Genomic DNA, 22,752 nt, shown 5'->3' with positions numbered 1-22,752 from the left:
GTACATGTATCTGTAGATCACATCCACCTCCAACATGTACATACTCCTGCATCCTTTGCACTCTGCTCACTGCACTATTTGTCAATATGTCTATATTGTTTTTGTTCATAGTGTGTATATTTATGTTGTCTACACTGAAGTATGTGTCTAATTTTATCTTATTGTGATTTTGTATGAGTAAGCACATTGTAAGCAATGTACAATCCAGAGTCAAATTCCTCGTATGTGTACACATATCTGGCAATAAAGCTGATTCTGATGTTCAAACATACCAAGCACTACGCCCACAAAAAAAATTGCTTCACCTCCGCTGCTACAACAGGGGAAACACTGGAAACAAACAAATGAACCAAAAATTGCCTCCGAGCCTCCCACCAACAATACAACATTTTATGCACCCTAAATAAACTTCAAATAAAGGATTTTTTTTTTCTCCCCCCCACGTAACCATTGTTTGTCTCCAGTAACCAAGGATCGAAGTCTTTTTGGCAGCCAGTGTCACTTGTTAACTTAATTAGTAACCAACACTTGCAGGCTTGTTTGCACAGTGATTTGGTAAGCTTTAAAAAATGGATTTATCTAAACTAAATCTGAGTACACCACAAAGTAGCTACTGTGATGGCACCTGTGCTTGGTTTGCTGCTGGGGTTTTTGTCTGCAGGACCTGATGCAGTGTAATGAGACGCACCTGGGCCCAGTGCACCCCATGTATGTATGAGTAGTAGCCAGTCCAGATGAGATCTCCTCACCCCACAAACCTCTAATATTGTGGATTTTGTTTAATCACTTTTTCCTTGTACACAACACAAGATGCACATCTACCCCCTACACTACTGAAGTTGCCCATTCAACCCACTTTTTGTTATCATTTATTTTTACTTATTTATTGTTAATACATATTGACACAGTATTCAGTAAACCTATGTGTCTCCGGCATAGTCCCAGTCTACAGTAAAATGTAAATGGTCTATACCTTTCTAGTCTTCCAACCACTCAAAGCATTTGTACAGTACCTCGCATTCATCCATTCGTACACTGATGGCAGAGGCTAAGGCGGCGACAGCTCATCAGAAAGAGACTAATTAATATTCACACACATTCCTAAGCAATTTAGGATTCAGTATCTTGGCCCAAGGACACTTGAACATGCAGACTGCAGCAGCCCAACTGTGCCCCAAAGGTGTGGTAGGACCAGATTTTACCTGGCAAAATTTAGGAAAAGCAGATGGCATGGGAATGCTTGTAAACAAACTAAAAAGGAGCTACCATGGCTAGCTGGCTAACAACAGCATTTTCACACAATGTGAATTATACAGCTTGCATGGAGAATATAAACAAGAATATTTTACCAAATGAGAAAGTGTTGCGCATAACATTAACATTTCATTAAGTGTCCCTCTAAACCAATATCATTATTACGGTTATCAATTGCATCTGGGTCTGATGTGAAAAGGGAGGTACAGACAGGACAATAATGCACAAAAGGTTACCATCACTATACAAAGCACATTGTTTATAACCACAATCATTTGACCCATGACTGCCTTTAGAGCCATTTTAGCTTTCAATTTTCCTTTCGGTGTTATTTTTGTGGATAATTTAGACAATGTTGTCCAACTCATTTGTGTCTATTTTTGCATCTGAGGTGTTATGGTTGTTTTTAGTTGGCGAGATGTTTTGATTGTTAGTTTTGATCTCAACTGCATAAATGAACTGTGTTTATTTTAATGCTTTAACGCAATGCAATGATTCAAATAAGAGCTTAACTCTGCAGTTTGAGAACAGTCATCTTGCTTCTATGCCGACCACTGCTGAGACCATTAATAATTCATAATTATTACTGCACATTGTGATACAAACAGAGTCAAAGCTTGCTTGCTCCCATCTTGCTTTCTCCTCCACTCCATACTTCCACCTTTTCTCTTGGCTCTAATTTCAGAAAGCACAGTTGGCTTGAGTTTCTCACAGCTGGTGGAAAGAATCAATAACCCCTCCCCTGTTTTCTCTTTCCCTCACTTCCTCTGGCTGGTCCCTGCATCATCTGACCACCTCACTTGGTTTCTGTATGCTCCCAGTCTGTTTTTTGAAGTCTCCTCTCTTTAACAGCAGGTTTGTCTCTCCTTTACCTTTTCCTTGTCCCTCCATTTCCCTCTGCTTTGGGCCATGTTGTATGTTTGTTGTCTCACCCTTCAATCCTGCCTTTCCTCTCTAAAGGATTCTATTCCCAAAAAGCCTTATATGCTCATCTTAACACATGTACACATACTCCCATTCACACTCCAGTTCATAATCAGCAATAAGTAAAGCACCGGCCATTTCAGTGTCACGTTTAGTGCTGGGTTTACATTTACAAATGTATGCAGTGCACATAGGCTTGAGGATACAAGTCACAGATGCTCAAAATAGCGCCAATCCAATAACAAGTGTCAGTGTCACCCCGACATCCAAGACTACAGCACTATGCATCCAACATTACACATACCAAAATCAGTCTTTGCTTTCTGCAGACAATGGAGCCCACTGCAACACACAGTTACTGACCAAACTGAAGGAAATGGAAAAAGGATGAATGAAGAAAGTAATCGTTACTTATTTGCACTTAAGTCGTCAATAAAATAATTTTCATGTTAGCTTGTAGTTACAGCTGTCATCTTCTTTCAGCCCTCAGAGGGCAGAGCTGGCAGGAAGCAGGGCAGTTGTGCACTACACTAGACCCATTTAGATATACTGTACATCATTAGGATGCTAAATAAGCAGTAATGTAGTGCTAGCTCATCAGTGTTGCAAAATGAGGCCTGACGGGGAATCAACACCCCTATGTGACGCTTTGGTTTTGGCTTGTTTTGTCAATGCGTTTGTGCAATTTGCCTCCTTCAGACCACTCGTCAATCAAATAGTGTGACCAATACTGTGACATTGTATTTCTAGGGCTTTCTGTGAAACTCCGTTTCACTATTAGGATTCAAAAAACAAGCCACTGGTTGTTTACAGCAGCTTTTTTGGCTCGTTATAGATTGAATGACAGATAAATATTGGTACGGATCATCTCATTTGATTCAGGTCAAATTCAATTTGATTAAAGTCTTACAGATTCAATTAAATTAGACAATTCCAATATTGCATAAACATGAAACCTTTTTATTCCACATGCAGAAAGCTGATATGTGTTACTCTTAGACTGAAGGTAAAGCTAGACTTCCATGATGTAGATTTTATACACCGTGCTGCCCTGGTTGTATCATTTAACAAGTCTCCACAAAACATTTAGGCCTAGTCGAGACCCTGAGTACAATCACGAGTCATCATAATCTGCTTTTATTTTTAGTCTCAGATAGATTAAGGACATGTCTACTTTGGCATTGTTGTTGGCACCTTCCTATATTAACTAACTAAAAGACGACAGAGGAAATAGAGGACGAGTTAGAGCAAATAAGCTGAGCAGCACAGACGCCAAAGACGAAAGAAGCAAATTTGTTGATTTAGATACTAAAGAGTATACTGAGTGTGAAAGAGGAGAGAGATGGTACAAAGAAGAGCAACAGAAGGAAAAGAGAGATAACAGTAAGACACCGAAAAAGAAAGTCAAGATGAAAAGACAGAAAAACATGAGGCAGAACATATATAAGTAAATTAGAGAAAGGAAACAAGACTGGGAGGAAGAGTGGAACATTTTTCAACTAGTCCATTTCCAAATTCTGGTATTCCTGATGGAATATTAAAATATGCTTTCAGGGCAAAAGTGCAGGTAGTTTTGAAGTCAAAAATGGGACCCCCCCCCCCACACACACACACACACACACACACACACGGTGTCTATGGCTCTGTAAGTAGTAATAATAATGTTTACAGTATACTGACCACCTCCAGGGACCAACTGTCAATCTGAGTTTATGAGCCTGTGTGTGTGTGTGTGTGTGCGTGTGTGTGTGTGTGTGTGTGTGTGTGTCTCTCTCTCTCTACTAGAGACATGACTCGTCTGAGAGAAAGCGTGTCATCTCTTCACTCACCGTCACCATAGTGATTGACAGCAGAACCAATTGCACGTTTAACACCCTTGTGGACTGAGGGACGTGCACACAAACAGAGCTCATAGGAGGGACACTGAACTAGAGGCCAGACACAACACACAAGAAAGCAACACACACTCGAAAGCAGTGTCTGATGTTGCATATTTTTTTTGTTTCATTTGTTATTAAATGTGATAAATATTTCTGAAATTTTGATATTCCCATTTTAAGTTATGTTTCACGTTTATGTTATATGTTTTAATATCTGCAACCTTGTCAATTGTGCTTGGAAAAGACATTTTTAATCTCAAATTAAGTGAGATTCTAGTCTGAATCTCTGGTATATTTAACCAGAAAGAAACTCATTAAGTCACACACAGTGACTTCAGACTCAACTTGAGACCCATCCTCAAAAGACTTCATACTTTACTTGGACTCTAGGAGCAAGACTCGTGAACAATGTTTACTTTAAAGAAATATCGTATGAGCTTGCAGTTATTCCCTCCCTGCGTTATGCACGTAAGACTACGTATCTGCTGTGCACAGCCACACGTGAGAGAGAACATGTTAACCGTACCCGCAGCTGCTGTGCCATTCTTCATTCATCATATTCAACAAGGCCCAAACAAAAGATGTGCTGAATGCAAAATAGGTTAGTAAACTATTTACCCATCTAACCTTCGCTAGATGTTATGAAAAGATGAATGAGCGTTTGTTTGCTAGCCAAACTTGTGGTAGTCGATTAACGTAATCATTTACACACGTTACAGTTTTATTTTGAGAGTCAAGGGGATGTGTTGACTTACAGTAGTTTTATAAGCTGTGATTAGATGTCAAGACAAGGAACACACAGTGCTATTATTGAAAAGGTGATGTCAGGCTACAGATACTTTCACACTATTGTCACTGAAACTCCAAACACACACTTGGAGGGAGAAAAGAGATTCCTTATTTCTCGTATATAAAAACAGTCATCTTGCAGACAAACACTTCTTTCCTCATTCTTTTAAGTAAATTTTATTATAAAGTTTATTTTAAATGCTTCAATGTCTGAAATACAAAAGCACTTTGCATGTAAAATATAAGGGGTTGTAGACATGTACATCTACTCTGTACATCTAGGCTGTTTATAGACGGACTGTAAATGTGTTTCCTCAGAAATAAGACAAACAATTCATAATAAAAAGTAGGGCTGCCACGTAACAGTGGATGATAAGGGTCTTAGAACTACCCGAATAATGAAAAGTTTTTCCACTAAAACCTCAAACTCCATTCGGGAGCTGTGCCTTGTCATCAGGAGTAAAGTATCAGGGGATTGCTGCAACACAGACTGTTGCTCTTATAACACAGACGTCACTTACCGGCACACTGCTGCTAACTCTAGGTGACTTTAGCTAGTTAGCGGTCCTATCGGCTGACTCTACCCGGACTTGCAGCTCAGAGTACTAGGGGAGTGTTGGTGTTTGTTTACTTCACTAGCACAGGAGCTTTGGACCGCCTGGAGGAAGAGGTTTCAGGCCCGGGGCGGGGGGGAACCAGCAGGGAATGCTGCCAGGGAGCGGCGCAGGAATGAGCACCAGAACTGGAGTGTAAATGTACTCTAGTGTAAATTTAAACAGATTTGCTCTGTAGCTAAGCATAATAAAGAATACGTCTTCTAATATTCTGTTTGTTCCTCCATGTAAAGACTAAAACCCACAATTACTTTCATTCCAACAAGTTCTTTCTATTTGCTAAAATAACAACTAAAATACATAAATGTTCCTTATGACCACGAACACAGGTGCTTTTTATTCAGTCAGTCCCACATACATCGTCCTGTTGTCGTAAACGCCCACTAAAGCAACCAAATCAATTCCTGGCTGAAAATAACCCCAACAAATGTAATACTGTCTGAGTAATGTTTGCTAAAAACTGCATCGCCCAGCTGTTTCAGAAAATTACGTTTGTGACCTAGTTTTAAAGATTTACATCTTCAGTAAGAATGAAAGGGCTTGGGGATGAGTGCCGCAGTAGGGAGGACTGAACATAGTGATACGGACAAAGACATTCATTTTGATCTTTTCAAGGGACTTCTTTCACAAGAATCTAAAATTACACCAGCATTATTCTTTAATGGTGTTTTTCCAAATACAAAAAACATTGACAGCCTGTAGTTATAACACTGAGCACCACGTGTTCAGCACTGTGCTATCCCACTTGCACACAGATGTATACACAATTGCTTTGTTCAGAGTGCTGATGAGTTGCAGACATATTTGTGCCTTTGAGTAGCAATTCTCTCAGGGGAGAGAGAGAAAACAAGCAGGCAGACACAAGCAAAGCACCGAACACAAACAACAAATTATTTTTCCCCTATTCTCTAAAACACTACCAGAAATGCTTGCCTTCAAATCATCTCGCACAGATTCAAAATCTTTGTGTCTCCATCTCACACTTAAAACACAGCAACAAATTAGAATGCTCTGCCCTCTTCCACTCCTCTTGCTTCACGAGAGCGCAAACAAGGGAGAAGAGTTGTTTTCTGGTGCCGCCTTCTATGTCAGCTAATTTCTGCCAAAAACAAGAAAAGTTCACCTCTCCCCTTGCTACCCAAAAAAACCCTAACAAAACTGAGCGGGTGAGACCGTCAGTTACAGTGTAAAATGTAACAGCCTCAACTGTCAACACTCTTCACCCACACAACTACTAGAGTTGAATTCCTAATTACAGCTGCACAAAGTATCAGACAGCAACTCCTCCTCGAGGTCTTAAGGTTAAACAAATAAATATGCCATAAATCAAAAATACTACTCTCATTTTGAGGAGACATCCTGTGTGAAACATGTTTTGTCCTTCACACATATACAGAGCTAACGCTGTAGTGTGGCTTTAAGCAGGTTCAAACTGTAGAATCTGTCAACATCAAAAGAACAAAATTCATTACAGCAGCTCAAAAGGCTTCATTTTGGATCACAGACTCACAGTTTCCCTTTTGCTTATACTCCTTCACAGCAGCTATCTATGCCAAAACCCAAATCATAATATAGAGGCTTGAAAAGAGTGAAACTTGCTGCCAAATTGCAACATAAAGAGAGCTCCAAGATTCACTGTGTTGGTGAGACGGTAGAGACAAGTATATAAAAATGGACAAAAGCAGGGTCTCTTGTATTGCTAAATCTATGGTCGAATATAAAAAACTATTTTCCAAGCAGAGGACCCCTCAAGAACCAACCAAGTTAAAGAAATTATCACACTACCATATTGACAGAAACACATCTAGCACTTCTGTAGACAGTTTAAAAAAAAAAAAAAAAAAAAAAGGCCTTCTGCATAATCCACTGTCATTACGCAGTATGTCTAATTACTACAGAAGGGTAAACAAGCAACCAAATGATCCCAACTGACCCAAATGCTACATTATAAATTTAGCCCCTTGAATTGTACAGTGGTGTGAAAGTGTTTGCCCATTTCTTATTTGTTTGCATGTTTGTCACACTGAAATGTTTCAGATCAAACAAATTGAAATATTAGACAAAGACAACACAAGTAATCACAATGCATTTTTAAATTAAGCGGAAAAAATCCAAACCTACATGGCCCTGTGTGAAAAAGTGATTTCTCCCTAAACCTAATAACTGGTTGGGTCACCCTTAGCAGCAGCAACTGCAATCAAGCCTTGCATAGCCTCAAACATCCCAGTTTGAGGCTATGCATGTTTCAACCCATGCTAAAATAGAGAGGCTATAAAATGGATAGAGGGACAGAAGAAGACGCAGCCTTTCCTCTGAAAGTAGTAATGAAAGACATTCAGTGTTTTTTGGTAGCCTAAATATATCTTCCTTATTAATTACGCAGATACAGCCAGTCAGCAACAAATAGACTTTTTCCACTTGTAATTGACACAACCATCTTCGGGCAGTCCACGCAACTTTGTAAATGTAATAAAACTTGTCAAATTCAATCTCTATTGTCTGAGGCATGATATTTTATGTCTGTGTGGTTATGGTCAATCAGTCCATTTGTGCACAAATGTTGCATGCCTCAGACCACCATCAACAAGTTATGTGCTCCCTGACACTGAGGGGTTAATGCCTAAATGCAGATATTAAACCTCTCTTCCTGTCATAAAAACGAATATCAAAACAGGTAAAACCAAGTAGAGGGGGCCAAGATGGTACCTGCAGCTCTATCTGCTCCAGACGGGAGTATTCAAACCTTCTCAACCCACTACAGATGCAAAAATACACAATACAACTGCTGCACAGATGTCAGAGGTATTAAAAGCAGCACATGGATGAATGAGTAAGCAATGAAGCGCCCAATCAGTGGGCCAATCACCGTGATTATAAAAATCTCAAAGTGCGATAGTGAGAGGCATCACTACTAAAACTAATCAGGACTGGCTAAGATATTGCATGGGTTGGTTAAATGAAATGTCCGCCATAGTCCATCCACTGAAGACAAAAAGACAACAAATCTACGACATGGCAGCTGGACAATCAGAGCACTGAAGAGAGAAAAAAAACAAATCCAGCTACAAACAAGTATACAAATTCAGCTGTCTGAGACTACACAACTGCATGAAGGGCCATTTGACAGTATATCTGATATTCTTGTGAGAGCGCTGGCTCGAATGTCTTTTAGCAACTTCCTGCAGCCGCCAGTGTTGCCAGGCAACTTTGTTATCCAGGACATTATATCAGGAAACGCTGTGGCTTGTAGCGAGTTCAAAGACTGCTTCGTTTCTCTGAAAGACTCAGATGGAGGCTGCTGATAATGGAAGATGGGCGATATGCACAGACGGCGAAACGAAGGAGGACAGAGAGCCAGCACTATGGAGCCACCATTAAGACCAGATAAGAGCAGAGAAATAGCAGGTGTGTGTCGGGGGAGTAGGAGGAAAATGTGTGTGAGCACACAGAACTAAGAGTGGGGACAGTAACATCCAGTGTATATTTCTATTTATACAGAATATCTGTATGTGTGTACACCAAGTGTGTTTTTACAGGAGTGGGAGTTCACTTTTTGTGAAGTGGTCTAGGCAGGGTCTGAAACTAACGTTTCTCACGGCCTGCCGATGTGGTTGGCAAGTATTTTACTTTATTTTTGAAAATACTATTTTGGAGTTTCAATACAAAAAGTTGACCATCTTGCGACTAATACACAAAACTTAGTGATTATCTGGCAACACTACAGTTACCTCCAATAGTGTTGCCTGTGCGCAGATGACAAGCTAATCACCTGTCAGTCAGGACAGACGATACGTGTGTGTTCACCACAATACGCTAACTTTTCTATGCGTCTTTCTGTTTTGCGTTTTTCCCGTCCACCAAAGTAACAGATGATCTTACCTGCCACTGCCAACAATGTACCTGCATTTGGCGGGTGCTAATTTCAGACCCTGGATCTAGGTGTGTAGGGCGCAAGCAAAAGCAGGATGGAAGGTAAGCGTGCACATAGGCTACAGGTGTGAGCGCGCACACACACACATACACACACACACACACACGATACAATAGCGGTTTAATGTCTGAAACACTATGCCATTACATTCTAATGAGCTGTGGAGATTAAAATGAAAAGGCTCTAATTACACTGCAAATTGGACTGGACGCATTAAGGTGTCTGAGCGCCTACGAGTGCAGTGCTGAAGGAGTCCGCATGTCTCCACAAGAATAGTAAATTATGGGAAACTGGCCACACATACCTGCAACTGTGTGTGTTTTGTGTACAGAGTTTTATGTCAGCACACGTGTGCTGCACAATTGTCCCATCTCCATCATTTTCTGTTCTGTAAGGACCACAACACATTAAAAATAAATGTTGCCCTGCACAGTCTCTCATTCTCACGCACATATATAAACTCCAGGCTGTGACAAACACACACACACACTCTAATACCAACTAAGAACCAAAGTTCAGCCTCAGCGCTGCTTGGGGAGCAGGTTTCAATACCTGCTGTGAGAGCTGGGCTCAGCTCTGAAGTGGAAGCTTTCACTGTGGGGACTGACACAATGTGAAATGCAATCACAACACAGAGCAAGGAAATGCAATGACAGGAAGCGGTAGGCGGGAGGGGTTTGTTGTCTGGAACAAGAAAAAAGGACGACGAGGCAGAGAGAAAGTGAGACCCCTGGTGATAACCTGCAAATGCTGCAGGTTTAATCCTTCAGCTGTGTGAGACTTCATGCTGTATACACGTCTGTATTACTACCCTTGTGAGGACTTATCCAGTGCCAGAACTGATCTAGGAGAGACTGCTTTTACTGGAATTTTCTGCTATTCACCCAAAAACACCTAACTTCCTGTAACTTCAGGAAAACTTCAATCTTCTACTATGACTGCTTGGATTATGAATTACATTGACTGTTTCTGTTCTACGAATCTGATCCGGCACATTTTTTAAACATTGGTTTATTATAGATAATGGTTTAGATATAGATAACAGATATTTTAATAAGCCTCTCGTCTTTCCATTATATGTAGCCAGACGCGACTTCAGGAAGTCACCATGCCTAGACAGTCCGGCACATAACCTAGCACCACAATTTGTCGTTTTCCCCAGTTTCCTTTTCCTCTTTATGCTAAACTAAGCCAACCATCACCTGGCATTAACTTCATATTGTTAAGGCAACCGGCAGCGCATGTAGATGCAGCAGCAGGTAGCTTCTTCAAACTTCACTATACCAGTGTGACGGCCCCAAGGGCTCTGTGTGTCTGTCTCTCTCTCTGCAGGCAATCAAGGACATTCGGAGCACCTGGCCAGTGAACCCAGTCTATTTAGGCCTGCCGACCCAGACATCGGTGTTGGTGCTTGTGCCTTCCACACCGCTCTGCCACATTGTCCTTCTGTTTAAATAAATTTATGTTAATTATGGTTTAACCTGAGTTGCATCCTCCTTTGTTGTGGCCTGAGAGCCAGGGTCGTAACAACTAGGGAAACATGTGTTACCTTTGAATTTTTTTGTATTAGACAGCTGCGGACCTTAGACGATCCACCGGCCCGATCAACTGGTCCAGGAATGGCAGAATGTTCTGGGTGTACAGCGAGGTATTTGAACACCCTGCTATTTCGCAAGTTCTCCCACTTAGAAATCATGGAGGGGTCTGAAATTGTCATCGTAGGTGCATGTCCACTGTGAGAGACATAATCTAAAAAACAAAATCCAGAAATCACAATGTATGATTTTTTAACTATTTATTTGTATGATACAGCTGCAAATAAGTATTTGAACACCTGTCTATCAGCTAGAATTCTGACTCTCAAAGACCTGTTAGTCTGCCTTCAAAATGTCCACCTCCACTCCATTTATTGTCCTAAATTAGATGCACCTGTTTGAGGTCGTTAGCTGCATAAAGACACCTGTCCACCCCATACAATCAGTAAGAATCCAACTACTAACATGGCCAAGACCAAAGAGCTGTCCAAAGACACTAGAGACAAAATTGTACACCTCCACAAGGCTGGAAAGGGCTACGGGGAAATTGCCAAGCAGCTTGGTGAAAAAAGGTCCACTGTTGGAGCAATCATTAGAAAATGGAAGGAGCTAAACATGACTGTCAATCTCCCTCGGACTGGGGCTCCATGCAAGATCTCACCTCGTGGGGTCTCAATGATCCTAAGAAAGGTGAGAAATCAGCCCAGAACTACACGGGAGGAGCCGGTCAATGACCTGAAAACAGCTGGGACCACCGTTTCCAAGGTTACTGTAGGTAATACACTAAGACGTCATGGTTTGAAATCATGCATGTCACGGAAGGTTCCCCTGCTTAAACCAGCACATGTCAAGGCCCGTCTTCAGTTTGCCAATGACCATTTGGATGATCCAGAGGAGTCATGGGAGAAAGTCATGTGGTCAGATGAGACCAAAATAGAACTTTTTGGTCATAATTCCACTAACCGTGTTTGGAGGAAGAAGAATGATGAGCACCATCCCAAGAACAGCATCCCTACTGTGAAGCATGGGGGTGGTAGCATCATGCTTTGGAGGTGTTTTTCTGCACATGGGACAGGGCGACTGCATCGGGGCCATGTATTGCGAGATTTTGGGGAACAACCTCCTTCCCTCAGAGCATTGAAGATGGGTCGAGGCCGGGTCTTCCAACATGACAATGACCCGAAGCGCACAGCCAGGATAACCAAGGAGTGGCTCTGTAAGAAGCATATCAAGGTTCTGGCGTGGCCTAGCCAGTCTCCAGACCTAAACCCAATAGAGAATCTTTGGAGGGAGCTCAAACTCCGTGTTTCTCAGCGACAGCCCAGAAACCTGACTGATCTAAAGAAGATCTGTGTGGAGGAGTGGGCCAAAATCCCTCCTGCAGTGTGCGCAAACCTGGTGAAAAACTACAGGAAACGTTTGACCTCTGTAATTGCAAACAAAGGCTACTGTACCAAATATTAACATTGATTTTCTCAGGTACATACTTATTTGCAGCTGTATCATACAATAGTTAAAAAAAAAAAAAAAATCATACATTGTGATTTCTGGATTTTTTTTTTTAAGATTATGTCTCTCACAGTGGACATGCACCTACGATGACAATTTCAGACCCCTCTATGATTTTTAAGTGGGAGAACTTGCAAAATAGCAGGGTGTTCAAATACTTATTTTCCTCACTGTATATGTGTAGGCTGTATAGCCTTTGTTTAAAGTGTATATAATGTACTTTTTAAAATGTATTTTTTAAATGTTTCAATACACATTTAATTATCCGTTAGGGCAAATTAGCCAATTTCGGAAAATGTCAAACTATGCAAATCAAACATGTAACATGTTTTGTAAACTATGAGCTCTTACTAGTATGTATTGTCAGTTGTAGATCTGTATTTGATGCTCTGTTGTTGCTTGTATGTTGTCAAATGTAAGTCGCTTTGGATGGAAGCGTCTGCTAAATGAGTAAATGTAAACTAATCACTTTTTCCCCCACCCCTCTCTGTCCCCCATTTTGTTGAAATAATGGTTGCTGTTAATATCACTCTCATGTTCCAATTGCATGTTAAATGTATATTTAATCAACTTTCAATTCAATGACCTGTTGCAGGTTACACATCTTTAACTTCCACTCTTACCTCGGTTTTTGAATTTTATGCTAATTTCAGCCTGTATCCTGGCTGAGGAGGAGCACTGAGCCTGAAACATCTTACCATCCTTTAACAGTCTCTGGCAATCATCCTTTAGTCAAGTACTTTTGTGTGTGCATTAAAAGTTATAATAGATAAAAGGAGCTTGAGTTTGTCACTGGTGTACACATCCATTTGCAAATTGAGCAGACCACCTTGACAGACAGAAACTGAAGTATGCTACCGATACAGGCAATTGGGCTATGTCTAGTTTGCACATATGACGTCAAGTTAACCCTGAAATGCAAATAGACCTCAACAATGAAATCATTTAATTCATCTTAAATTCAAGGTTAGGAAACGGGGCAAAAATCCTCATCCTGCATGCAACAACAGTAAGGGCTCTCACATACAGCCTGTGTGATAGAGCGGAGGCATTTCTTTGTACTGAGTCAATCGAGGTCGTCTCAAGAATAGTAGCCGTGTGTGCGTGAGCTTGCATGCATGCTGTACGCTTGTTGGTACCTGTCATCTACACATTGTCGATTAGGAGCGACATCACACATCGCTCTTTTGTTTCAAATAATATGCAGAGAAAAGTCATGGACAAGAGCTGGCCCAAGTTGCTGCTGCTCTTAAAAACACAGTAAGTCATCTTAAAACAGACAGACTGGGTTACATTGTGATGAGACTGCACAGTGAAGTCTCACACATTAACAGACACTGCATTGTTTACGACTGGACCCTCAACACTCATCTCGTCTCTGCCAGTGCTACCAAACAGTAGGCTCAACCACGGTTTGGCTGTGATAAGCATTACGTTAACAGCTTACCGTTCAGAAAGAATTCTATTCCTTCATAAGAGGCTGATCAAATTAATAATCAAGTTTTAGTTAATTTGGTTTAATTTCCCTGCTCATTGGTTGGTGCCCCAACGACCAGTGTTTATTGAAAGTGTTTCTACTACATACTGCAGGGAGGAAAAAAATAAAATAAAATCACTACTGCAGCAATGTTGCATCATGGGCCTTGCATAAAGTTTCTATCCCTCTCTTATATAACCAATTCACTATCATCAAGGTCACTTCTTTAGCAAATCACTACGCTCATCTCCATCCTCCTCTCCTGTGCTCTTCTCTCTTTACTTCTATCCATTCCTCAACTGGGCCATTACCTGAAAAGGCCATTACTTGAAATCTCCTCAGAGATGAGGCTTGACTTTTAAGTGATGCTGTCATAGTTGAGCCAACTTTTCAGCAAAACTAAAGCCAGACAACTGTGCTACAGACAAGTTTAAAGAGGCTAAACACAAATTGAGCTTTCACTCTGCAGTGAATTTTTTTTTTTTTTTACCTAATCAGAATGCACAATTGGTGACATCAAACTGTTCGAGAAATGCACTCAAAACCTGTACAAACCTTCATTTCCAGTATTGCATTTGCTGTCTGCACTGTTGACATCCATTTCCACCCATTTTCAATTTCCACAATTTGGCAAAGCACTAATGTCCCCCTCATTTGAATCACAGGTAGATAGCGCATTAAAATTCCTGGGGAGAATCCAGTTGTTTTGCAGACCAATTACAGACAGAAAAATAAACAGCTTTGCAAATTTGTTCCGACTTCCTAAATACAACCTAATACTTGTGCGTCCTCGCCAGGAAAGCTTCAGCGAGTCATTTTTGCTCAAGTCTGCCAACTTGTTTTAACAAGTGGTTAAAACTCTGTAACACTGTACATTCAACTCGTCAACAGCAGCCTACACGTTTTAGAGGAAATACAGTTTCCTAGTGAATAAGCTTCCTTTAATATCCGGCCACAGCCACATGAATATTTAAACATCATTTTAATACACCCCTATTCATTTTGTACACTCAGAACCTCTATTTAATAGTTTTTGAAATCAGTGTCATAAAACCTTTTCCCCCCTTTCCATTTATACAGGAGAATTTTCCCTAATGTAATGAAATGGTCTCATTAACCTGAACCCTAGGGGAATGCCTTTGACACTGAAATAAAAAAGGGGAAAGAGAGAAACCACAAGAGCTTTGTGGCCGATTTGTATTAGCTTCAGCTCAAAATACACATATGTACCTGTCTGGCGAGGTTAACAGCATCAGCGTGAAGTCGGTCTCTCAGATGAGGGTCCAGTTGGAAAGCCGGTGCAATCTCCACAACCTCAAAGAAAAACAACAAAAAATGGCTTTTATTGAAAATGCCACAGTGAACATAACAGTCAGAACAGAAATGCAGCACACTGACAATGTCAGGATATAAAAAAATATAAATACATATTTCAACTCAGTGATGTACACATACAAACCCAGATGGTGTACAGTAGGTTTATCAGAGCTTTTGATGAACCACAACATTAAAGTTGTAAGCCATAAAATTGTTTTGTTTTTTTAATAATAAAAAATGCCACGTAGCTCGACAAAACTACAGAGTTGGCTCATCAATACACTCCCCGACTTTGCTAAAGTGCTTAATAGTGTCCCCACATTTCTTAAAAACTGATTCTTAACAGGCAGGAGAAGTACCACGCATTTGCAGTTGGTTTCCCTCCTAACTAGTACTTTAGCTTCAGAAAAAACAGATTGAGTGAATCGTTCAGCTTTTCATTTGGTCTTGCCACAGCTGCTGGGTGGGTGGGGTTCGCCATGTTGAAGGCTGATTTGTTTCATTCCACTTTGTCAAACAAGTCAACGCATCCAATTGAGGCAACTGAATCCAGTTCAAAACAATGTGACAATGTCTGATTTAAAAAACTAAAAACCACAAGAACTCAATTTAAAATTTTTTTATCAAATCTTACTGGCCCCCCTCCCCAAAAGAAACCCATCTCCAAGTATCAATAGCACTTCTAAGAGAGAGAAAAGCTAAAAATATCCTATCAGCACTCTACCATCCCTAATCAATTTCAAGAAGCAACTATTCTCGTTCCTGAGATTCAAAAAGATCTTAGATTAAGGGCAAAGGCAGATTAAGTCTCACAGAGTCAAACAGCAGCTGCTCTGGCATGAATGGAGCCGCTAACATGATTATCATCTATAATTTGATTAAAAATGGAAAGGAAGAAAGTGATGAAAACATGACTGAAACTGCTTTGAGGTGACAATATGTAATGAAATACTACACGTTAATCAGCTCCCTCTGATGAAAGCATTGTTATGCTGAGCGACGATTGTGACAATTTCTATTTTCTCTTTTATGTGGTATTCAGACATTTGTGTCATTTTGACAATCAGGTAGTGCTTAATACCGGATTTCTTCCCGGTACCAGCCCAAAGAATATGGGAAAAATTGCCCTGGCTAATGAATGAGAATCAATTCAGAGCTCTATACCCTTAAAGAAACAGTTTTTGTTGATCCAAGTTGATTTGGTATTATGTTGTAATTATGTAGCTACTGCAGTTGTTGCCAAAACTGCCTTTCACACAGCATTAGCAGTGGCAAATTTTTATTGGTGTATAATCCTCTTAGCCCCTACAGGACATCTATGCTACCCAGGGCCAACAGGGCCATAATAATCATGGCTATAATCAGGACTATAATCACCTTATTTGGTAATATGTTGCTTAATTGGCCTGTTTGCCTAAATGAAAAAAAAGGGACATTAACCACTTAAGCCTTTTCTATATTCAGTAGACTGCAGTGCTTGAGGGTGTGATTCCTGCTTATGACCTTTGTTTCATGCCCGCCCACCATCACCATCCACTTCATGCTAATCTGTTGTACAGCAGAAATGCCATGAAGATAATCTTAAATAAAGTGAAGACTTCACCTTTTGGTGTCTCCGCTGAATGGAGCAGTCTCTCTCATAGAGGTGGATGACGTTACCATATTTATCGCCTGGGGAGAGAGAGAAAGACGTTTAAGAGCTCGGAAACCAAACCGACCAGTCGTGACAGAAGCGGCCGGAGGCATCCGTAGGCTACTTTGTTTGATTTCTTGTGAGCTGGACTACACAATGTGTATCACAGATTTTGCTTTAACGTGTTGAGAGCCCAAAAGACAAATTATGTTTCAATAAAAAAGTACAGCCCTAAGCCCAGGGTGATCAACATACGAGAACATTGTGGGCTGCAAATAACATTTATTGCCCATTTTCGATCAATTTGTTAGTCATATAAAGCAGCATAATTTAGAGAGATTAACGATTATGTCTTCAAATGTCTTGTTTTGCACAGCCAACAGTCTAAAATCCAAACATATTCAGTTTACAGTGATTAAAAAAAAAATAAAAAACCCACAGGGAACAAGAGCAAATCCTCGCATTGGAATCTGCAACAAACTAATTAAGAGACGGAGGGCATTGTTCAAAAAAAACATTATGCAAAACGATCAACTGATTATCAGATTGGATGATAATGAACTTTCTGTTGATCTACTAAATTGATTAATTGTTGCAGCACTTGTCCGTCTGCATCTCCACCTCCCATAGCCAATAGTGGTCAGCTGGCAGTAAAGATCCCTAGCCAGTCTATTGGCCATGTGGCCCTTGTTTTGTTGACATCACTTAAACAATTACATACGCTATTCTATGCTAAGTCCCATTTTTGTCTAAAGTTAAAAACAGTGGCAGCACTATGGCCAAAGCCTGTTTTGTCCTTCATTTTTGAATATGAGCGGGGCAGACGGATGATGAGTGTTTGACATGTCTCTGCATGCAAGGATGACGGAAAGTTGAGAGAAAACCGAGGCAGAAGAAACTAAATGAGACGTTGGGAGGTTTGGAAGGAAAAGAGAGAAGAGAACCTGGCAATAAGAAAAGGCAGAAGACAGAAACTGGAAAACATTAAATTGAAAGTGCTGGAGAGAAGTAGGGAAAGAGGGAAGGCAGAAAAACAGAGGGCTGGTAAAGACATGGCTTTTAACTGGTAATTCAGAAAATCCCTGCATGCCCTGAAGACAGTAATTAATCAGTAACCACATCCATGCACAGAACTACACCATGGTAAATGCTGAAACATGCACAGACGCACAAACACATCAGCACCAAACAGAGCCAGATGTATACACATTACAATACACATTAATTCATTTAGTTGACGCTTTTATCCAAAGCAACTTACAATTGCTATACATGTCAGAGGTTGCACACATCTGGAGCAACGAGGTGTTAAGTATCTTGCTCAGGGACACAATGGTGGATGGGTCACAGTCGGGGATTGAACCCTGGTCTCTCACACCAGAGTCAGGCGTCATGTACACCACAGTATAGGCTCAAAGTGCAGACACTTTCTGTAAGTGTCGGTGTTGAATTACAGTCACTACAATAATGAATAATGGCTGAAGAATCCTCTGCTGGTCAATACATCTCAATCACTCATTGTTGTTAGCTCTGCTGCTGAGTTCTGTGCCGTCTTAATGAACTTTGATCAAATCACATAAAAACAGATGGTTAAAATGCCAACACAAAGGAAGTCGAGTGCACTTACCAAGGATCTGTACTTCAATGTGTCTTGGCTTTTCAATAAACTTCTCAACAAACAGGGCTCCGTTCCCAAAAGCCGTCAAGGCTTCAGAGTAGGCCCGCTGGTAATTCTCCTCAAGTTCCTGACAACCAGATGAGAAAAATCCATACATGTCTTGAGTTAGTGGTACTACTCAAGAAGAAAGAGTCACAGCAAAGAGTTAGTGTGGTTATTAAGGAGTTATAGAGCTATATATTTCAAAGTCCTTTAATCTCTGGATCGGGTCACTTAGTTTTATTTAGTATAACATTTATTTCTTGTGGTAAACCATTTAATTTCCCTTCCCCGTCATTCACATGTGATGTTATGCAGTTTTCATGTTTTTCCTTTTGCCAGAAATGTTTACACAACCTTAGGGAGCAACACACTATACAACATCCCTGGGACCAGGCTGTGGGAGGTCACTACAAGCATGCTGAAGGTCATGACTCAATCTGTTTTTGTCAGTCTGACGTCCTGCCAGCCCATCCAGTCTCCTCTATTGGAGGACCGAGTCACCATCATGGCCCCTTCCCTGTGCCTCAGGAGAGGATGCTCAACCCCATCCTCAGCTGTCATCTCATAGCCTTGAGAAAAGAGGCTCTTGGAGGCAAAACTATCCAGATGTCAATAAGGAGGAGGATCCTAAGATATAGTGCCATCAGGGTAGGGCTGGGCAATAAAACAATAATTATCGCAATATAATATTACTCAATATCAATATAATAAATGTTCAATATATCGTCAATAAATATTTGATTTAATTCATTTGAATGACAAACAAACATTTAATTTTTCTATTAAAATATTTTGTTGAGGAGAAGGAACTGAAAAAAGATTTTCTAGTCATATTTGTTGAAAACTTCATAATAGTTTTGAATGTTCTCCCTCAGATTTGTTAAGTGTTCCACTGTTTGGCATCAAGCGTTTGTCCCATTCTGACCATAAAGAAAGATTAACCACATAATTAACCATCTGGTTTCTTTTCAATTTTCAGTCAGGAACAAAAAACAGCCTTTAAACTTGAAAGAAATGACAATTTGAATTATTGTCAGATAGAATGATATGAAATGTTTTTATCGTGATAACATTTTTGGCCATATCGCCCAGCCCTACATCAGGGTTGGCCAACTGGACTTAAAACGAAACTCTGTTGAACACAGGTTGGAGTTGGCCGGTACATGTACATTTTACTCTTTGGTGCCTTTTGTTTAACTTGGCGTGATCCTTCTAGCCAGTCGCCTCCTAAGAGCAACACCTTGCCCTTGTTCTGTTTTACATCTGTTTAAAGTTAGTTATATAAATATTGGGGGGAGCCACACACCAACAGGTCAATAAGAGAGTTGTGACATTCCCCCCCCTGACTTCAAACACTGCACAAATGAGTATATTCGTTGGCTTGCACATACAGTAACTAATCATGATCGTGTGTTATAATTCCAGTTCTATGAACAAAGTATTTTCACTATTAGTGCTCTTCCTCAGATGCAGTTCAATCAGTCAGCATAGAAGTCAGTTCAATCTCCATCCAAAAATTAATATAAATATATCCTCCTTGGGATGAGATCCTAATTCCTACAAATGTGTCAATATGGCAAAGAAATAAAATTTTGAGTTGTAAGTGTTCTTCTCAGTGGCTTCTTATGTTTTAACAAATGCCCAGTTCATTATATGGTAGGTTTAAGTGTTGAAAAAGGAATTTGAAGTCATAGACATAACCTGTCAAATCATTGGTGCACCTCTATTTTTGTAAATGACAAAAACTTTTGAAAGACTCAAGTTAGCAGAATTCCATTTGCACTCCTTCCACATCAGTTCAGTCCGTCTGTCAGCTTTGGCCACTGGAGCTTTGATACATGCCGTTCTCCTTTTCTCTCTTGCTCGTTGGGAAAGCACATCACGTCAAACTGAGCAAAAACCTGCCACTTTAATTCTGCCTCACTTATCAGTAAACATACACATCTCATCCTACAATGTGTTGAGAATAGTTAGGCCCACTCTGTTAATTCAGCATACAAATGACCCAGGAGCTGGCCTTCACGGAATAAAAAGTCAACCTACGCATTGGTACAGAGAAACCTCTTTACAATTTCCTCACATATCAGCTGGAGCTGCTGAGGCCCCGAGAAGCAAATGAATAACTAGAAATGTCAACAACAAATTAATAGTAGCGAGTACTGAACCGCTGTGGCTGACATTGACTGAAGTCATTTCAAATGTGATGCGTTTCTCTGGGTCAAAGGTTTAGTGAATATCACAGTAAAAAGGAAATCAATAATTCTGCACATATTTAAAGCATACATTTGAAAGCGAGAACGAAAGAGCAAGTGTATTTTGTGTATTTCATAAATCTAACTATTTTAAATGAATGTGGTGTTATTTTGGGTAGCTAAACGTTAGAGTAATGATTTAAATAACCTTATTTATTGTCACTTACATATTCTTTGCTGGGGTTCTTTTAAAAGCACGAGCAAAGAAATAAACCGTAAATGCTAAAGGCCGTGGCAATGCTCTGTGCAGCTTTGATTTACCAGTGACCTCTGCCCTCTGATCGGACAATAAGCAGCTGGTTGATGAAAAAGTTTGTGCACAGCCTTCCCCCATTTCTGCCTCTAAAGTTTGACATGGCCAATCACATATGCAGCGGCCACACAGCCTCCTCCAGTGCCCCCACTACTGCTGGCATGAAAGGCAACGCTGCCGCCAGGCTTACACTGAAATAAACAGAGGTGACAGCTTGCCACCTCCTGGTGCCTATGGACCTTAAGCAGTTCATTTTCCCTTTGACACAGATATTTTGGATAAAAATCCATCCACTAAAGGCCATTAAACCCTTTCTCTGTTGATGTCCAGAGGAAAGTTTTAAAATAATTCTGTTGGTTTTGTTAGACTATTACTGATACAATATTAGTAATAAAAACAAAAAGGGGGGGGAAAAAAACATAATTACCCTCCCTTTGAACCATGGCAAGTGAAACAGTATTATTGAACATGCTTGGCCCATTTTTCAGTAATAATCATTTGAGGTTAAGAGTGTTGTTCTTGGAGGTTACAACTCTACAACCATTGTGTATTTTATTTTATTTTACAATCATTTCCCAAAGCACCACTTACAGTGAGTGAGAAGCTGCTGACTGTCTATACAGAAAGGCTTAGTGAACGCATTTTAAAGGGACAGGGCGTATTTAACTGTCTGTAAGCAGTATTACAGTCTATGATTATTGTAGATTAATAAATAATGAATGTGTTGTACATTACATATAATATAGCCTCTTATATAGTCTGTTTTTAGTTTTCTAGACTTCATAGTTCATTTATTGTTGCATTATTTAAGTTTAGAAAGAGGAGTGTGCCTTTACCCTTCAGGTTCTTGTTTGACTAGATGGTGAAAATGTAAAGCAAGCATGCAATCCAAGTGACGCATCGCATAGGCTTTGACATTCTTGAAATTGTTTTTCATTTAAGAGACTTATTAGAAACCATACATTTTATAACCTTAAAATGGACAGACTACAACAAGCTAAAAAAAGATACAGAAACTGAAAACAAAAGAAAAGTGGAACTTTGAACAGATAGCATTCGTCTAATTTCATATTAGCATCATTTACCATGAAAATTGTTTACTAGAATCCAAACCATGCCAATAACTAACTAGAGTAACATGACCAAAAAGTTCAGTTTTGGACTACTCTTCTCTCCATCAAAGCGCTCTGAGGTCATCGCTGCCACAGCTACAGTGACAGCCCATCATTGCTGTCTGGGTGATGGCACCTTTACATGGCCGAGAGGAGGAAGATGGTGACAGATTGGTAGATGTACCTCTGCCAAGCGATGCAAAATACATGACTAGTTTTAGGGCACATCAAGTTATTGAAGACATTTCCTTTAAAAAGGAAAAATATTTTTCCTGCCAATGGCTTCCCACCTCCTGATATTTTTTTTATATGTAGAACTATGCATTTTGTATGTCCCTGTATTTTATCACTTTAAAATTACTCATGTTGGAAACATCTGACATGCATGAGTTTATCTAATCTAAAAAGCGGTGGGCCCTGCACAGCTACAATATTGAAAGACATTTTCTTAAATGTCCTCAGCTGATGCAGGAGAACCGGTCTCTAACATACAAATCACTCAGGCTTCGCTAGGTGACAGAGGCAATTTCAGAGCACACACACACACCAAAAACAGATCGTGATTGGCGGTAGGATAGGTAAATGACCAGGTTGTAATTTCCAGGAAATTTC

At 40.2% G+C, this 22,752-nt stretch overlaps 1 protein-coding gene across 6 annotated transcripts in view; it reads right to left on the bottom strand.

Moving 5' to 3' along the window:
- The window catches only part of pcxb (pyruvate carboxylase b), a 309,482-nt gene that overhangs the window by 263,187 nt on the left and 23,543 nt on the right, over positions 1 to 22,752 (bottom strand). For all 6 annotated transcript variants that reach the window (XM_038731352.1, XM_038731347.1, XM_038731348.1 and 3 more), the window contains exons 7-9: positions 18,491 to 18,608; positions 16,834 to 16,901; positions 15,144 to 15,227 (exon numbers count right to left, since the gene is read on the bottom strand). In XM_038731352.1, the coding sequence (XP_038587280.1) occupies positions 15,144 to 15,227; positions 16,834 to 16,901; positions 18,491 to 18,608 (270 nt within the window). The remainder of the gene's footprint in view (positions 1 to 15,143; positions 15,228 to 16,833; positions 16,902 to 18,490; positions 18,609 to 22,752) is intronic.

The sequence above is a fragment of the Micropterus salmoides genome, unplaced genomic scaffold (assembly GCF_014851395.1).
Source record: "Micropterus salmoides isolate LMB-PRFRI ecotype aquatic unplaced genomic scaffold, ASM1485139v1 Ms_hic_scaffold_2, whole genome shotgun sequence".
Taxonomy (NCBI): domain Eukaryota; kingdom Metazoa; phylum Chordata; class Actinopteri; order Centrarchiformes; family Centrarchidae; genus Micropterus; species Micropterus salmoides.
This window is presented reverse-complemented; position numbering and strand designations above follow the sequence as displayed.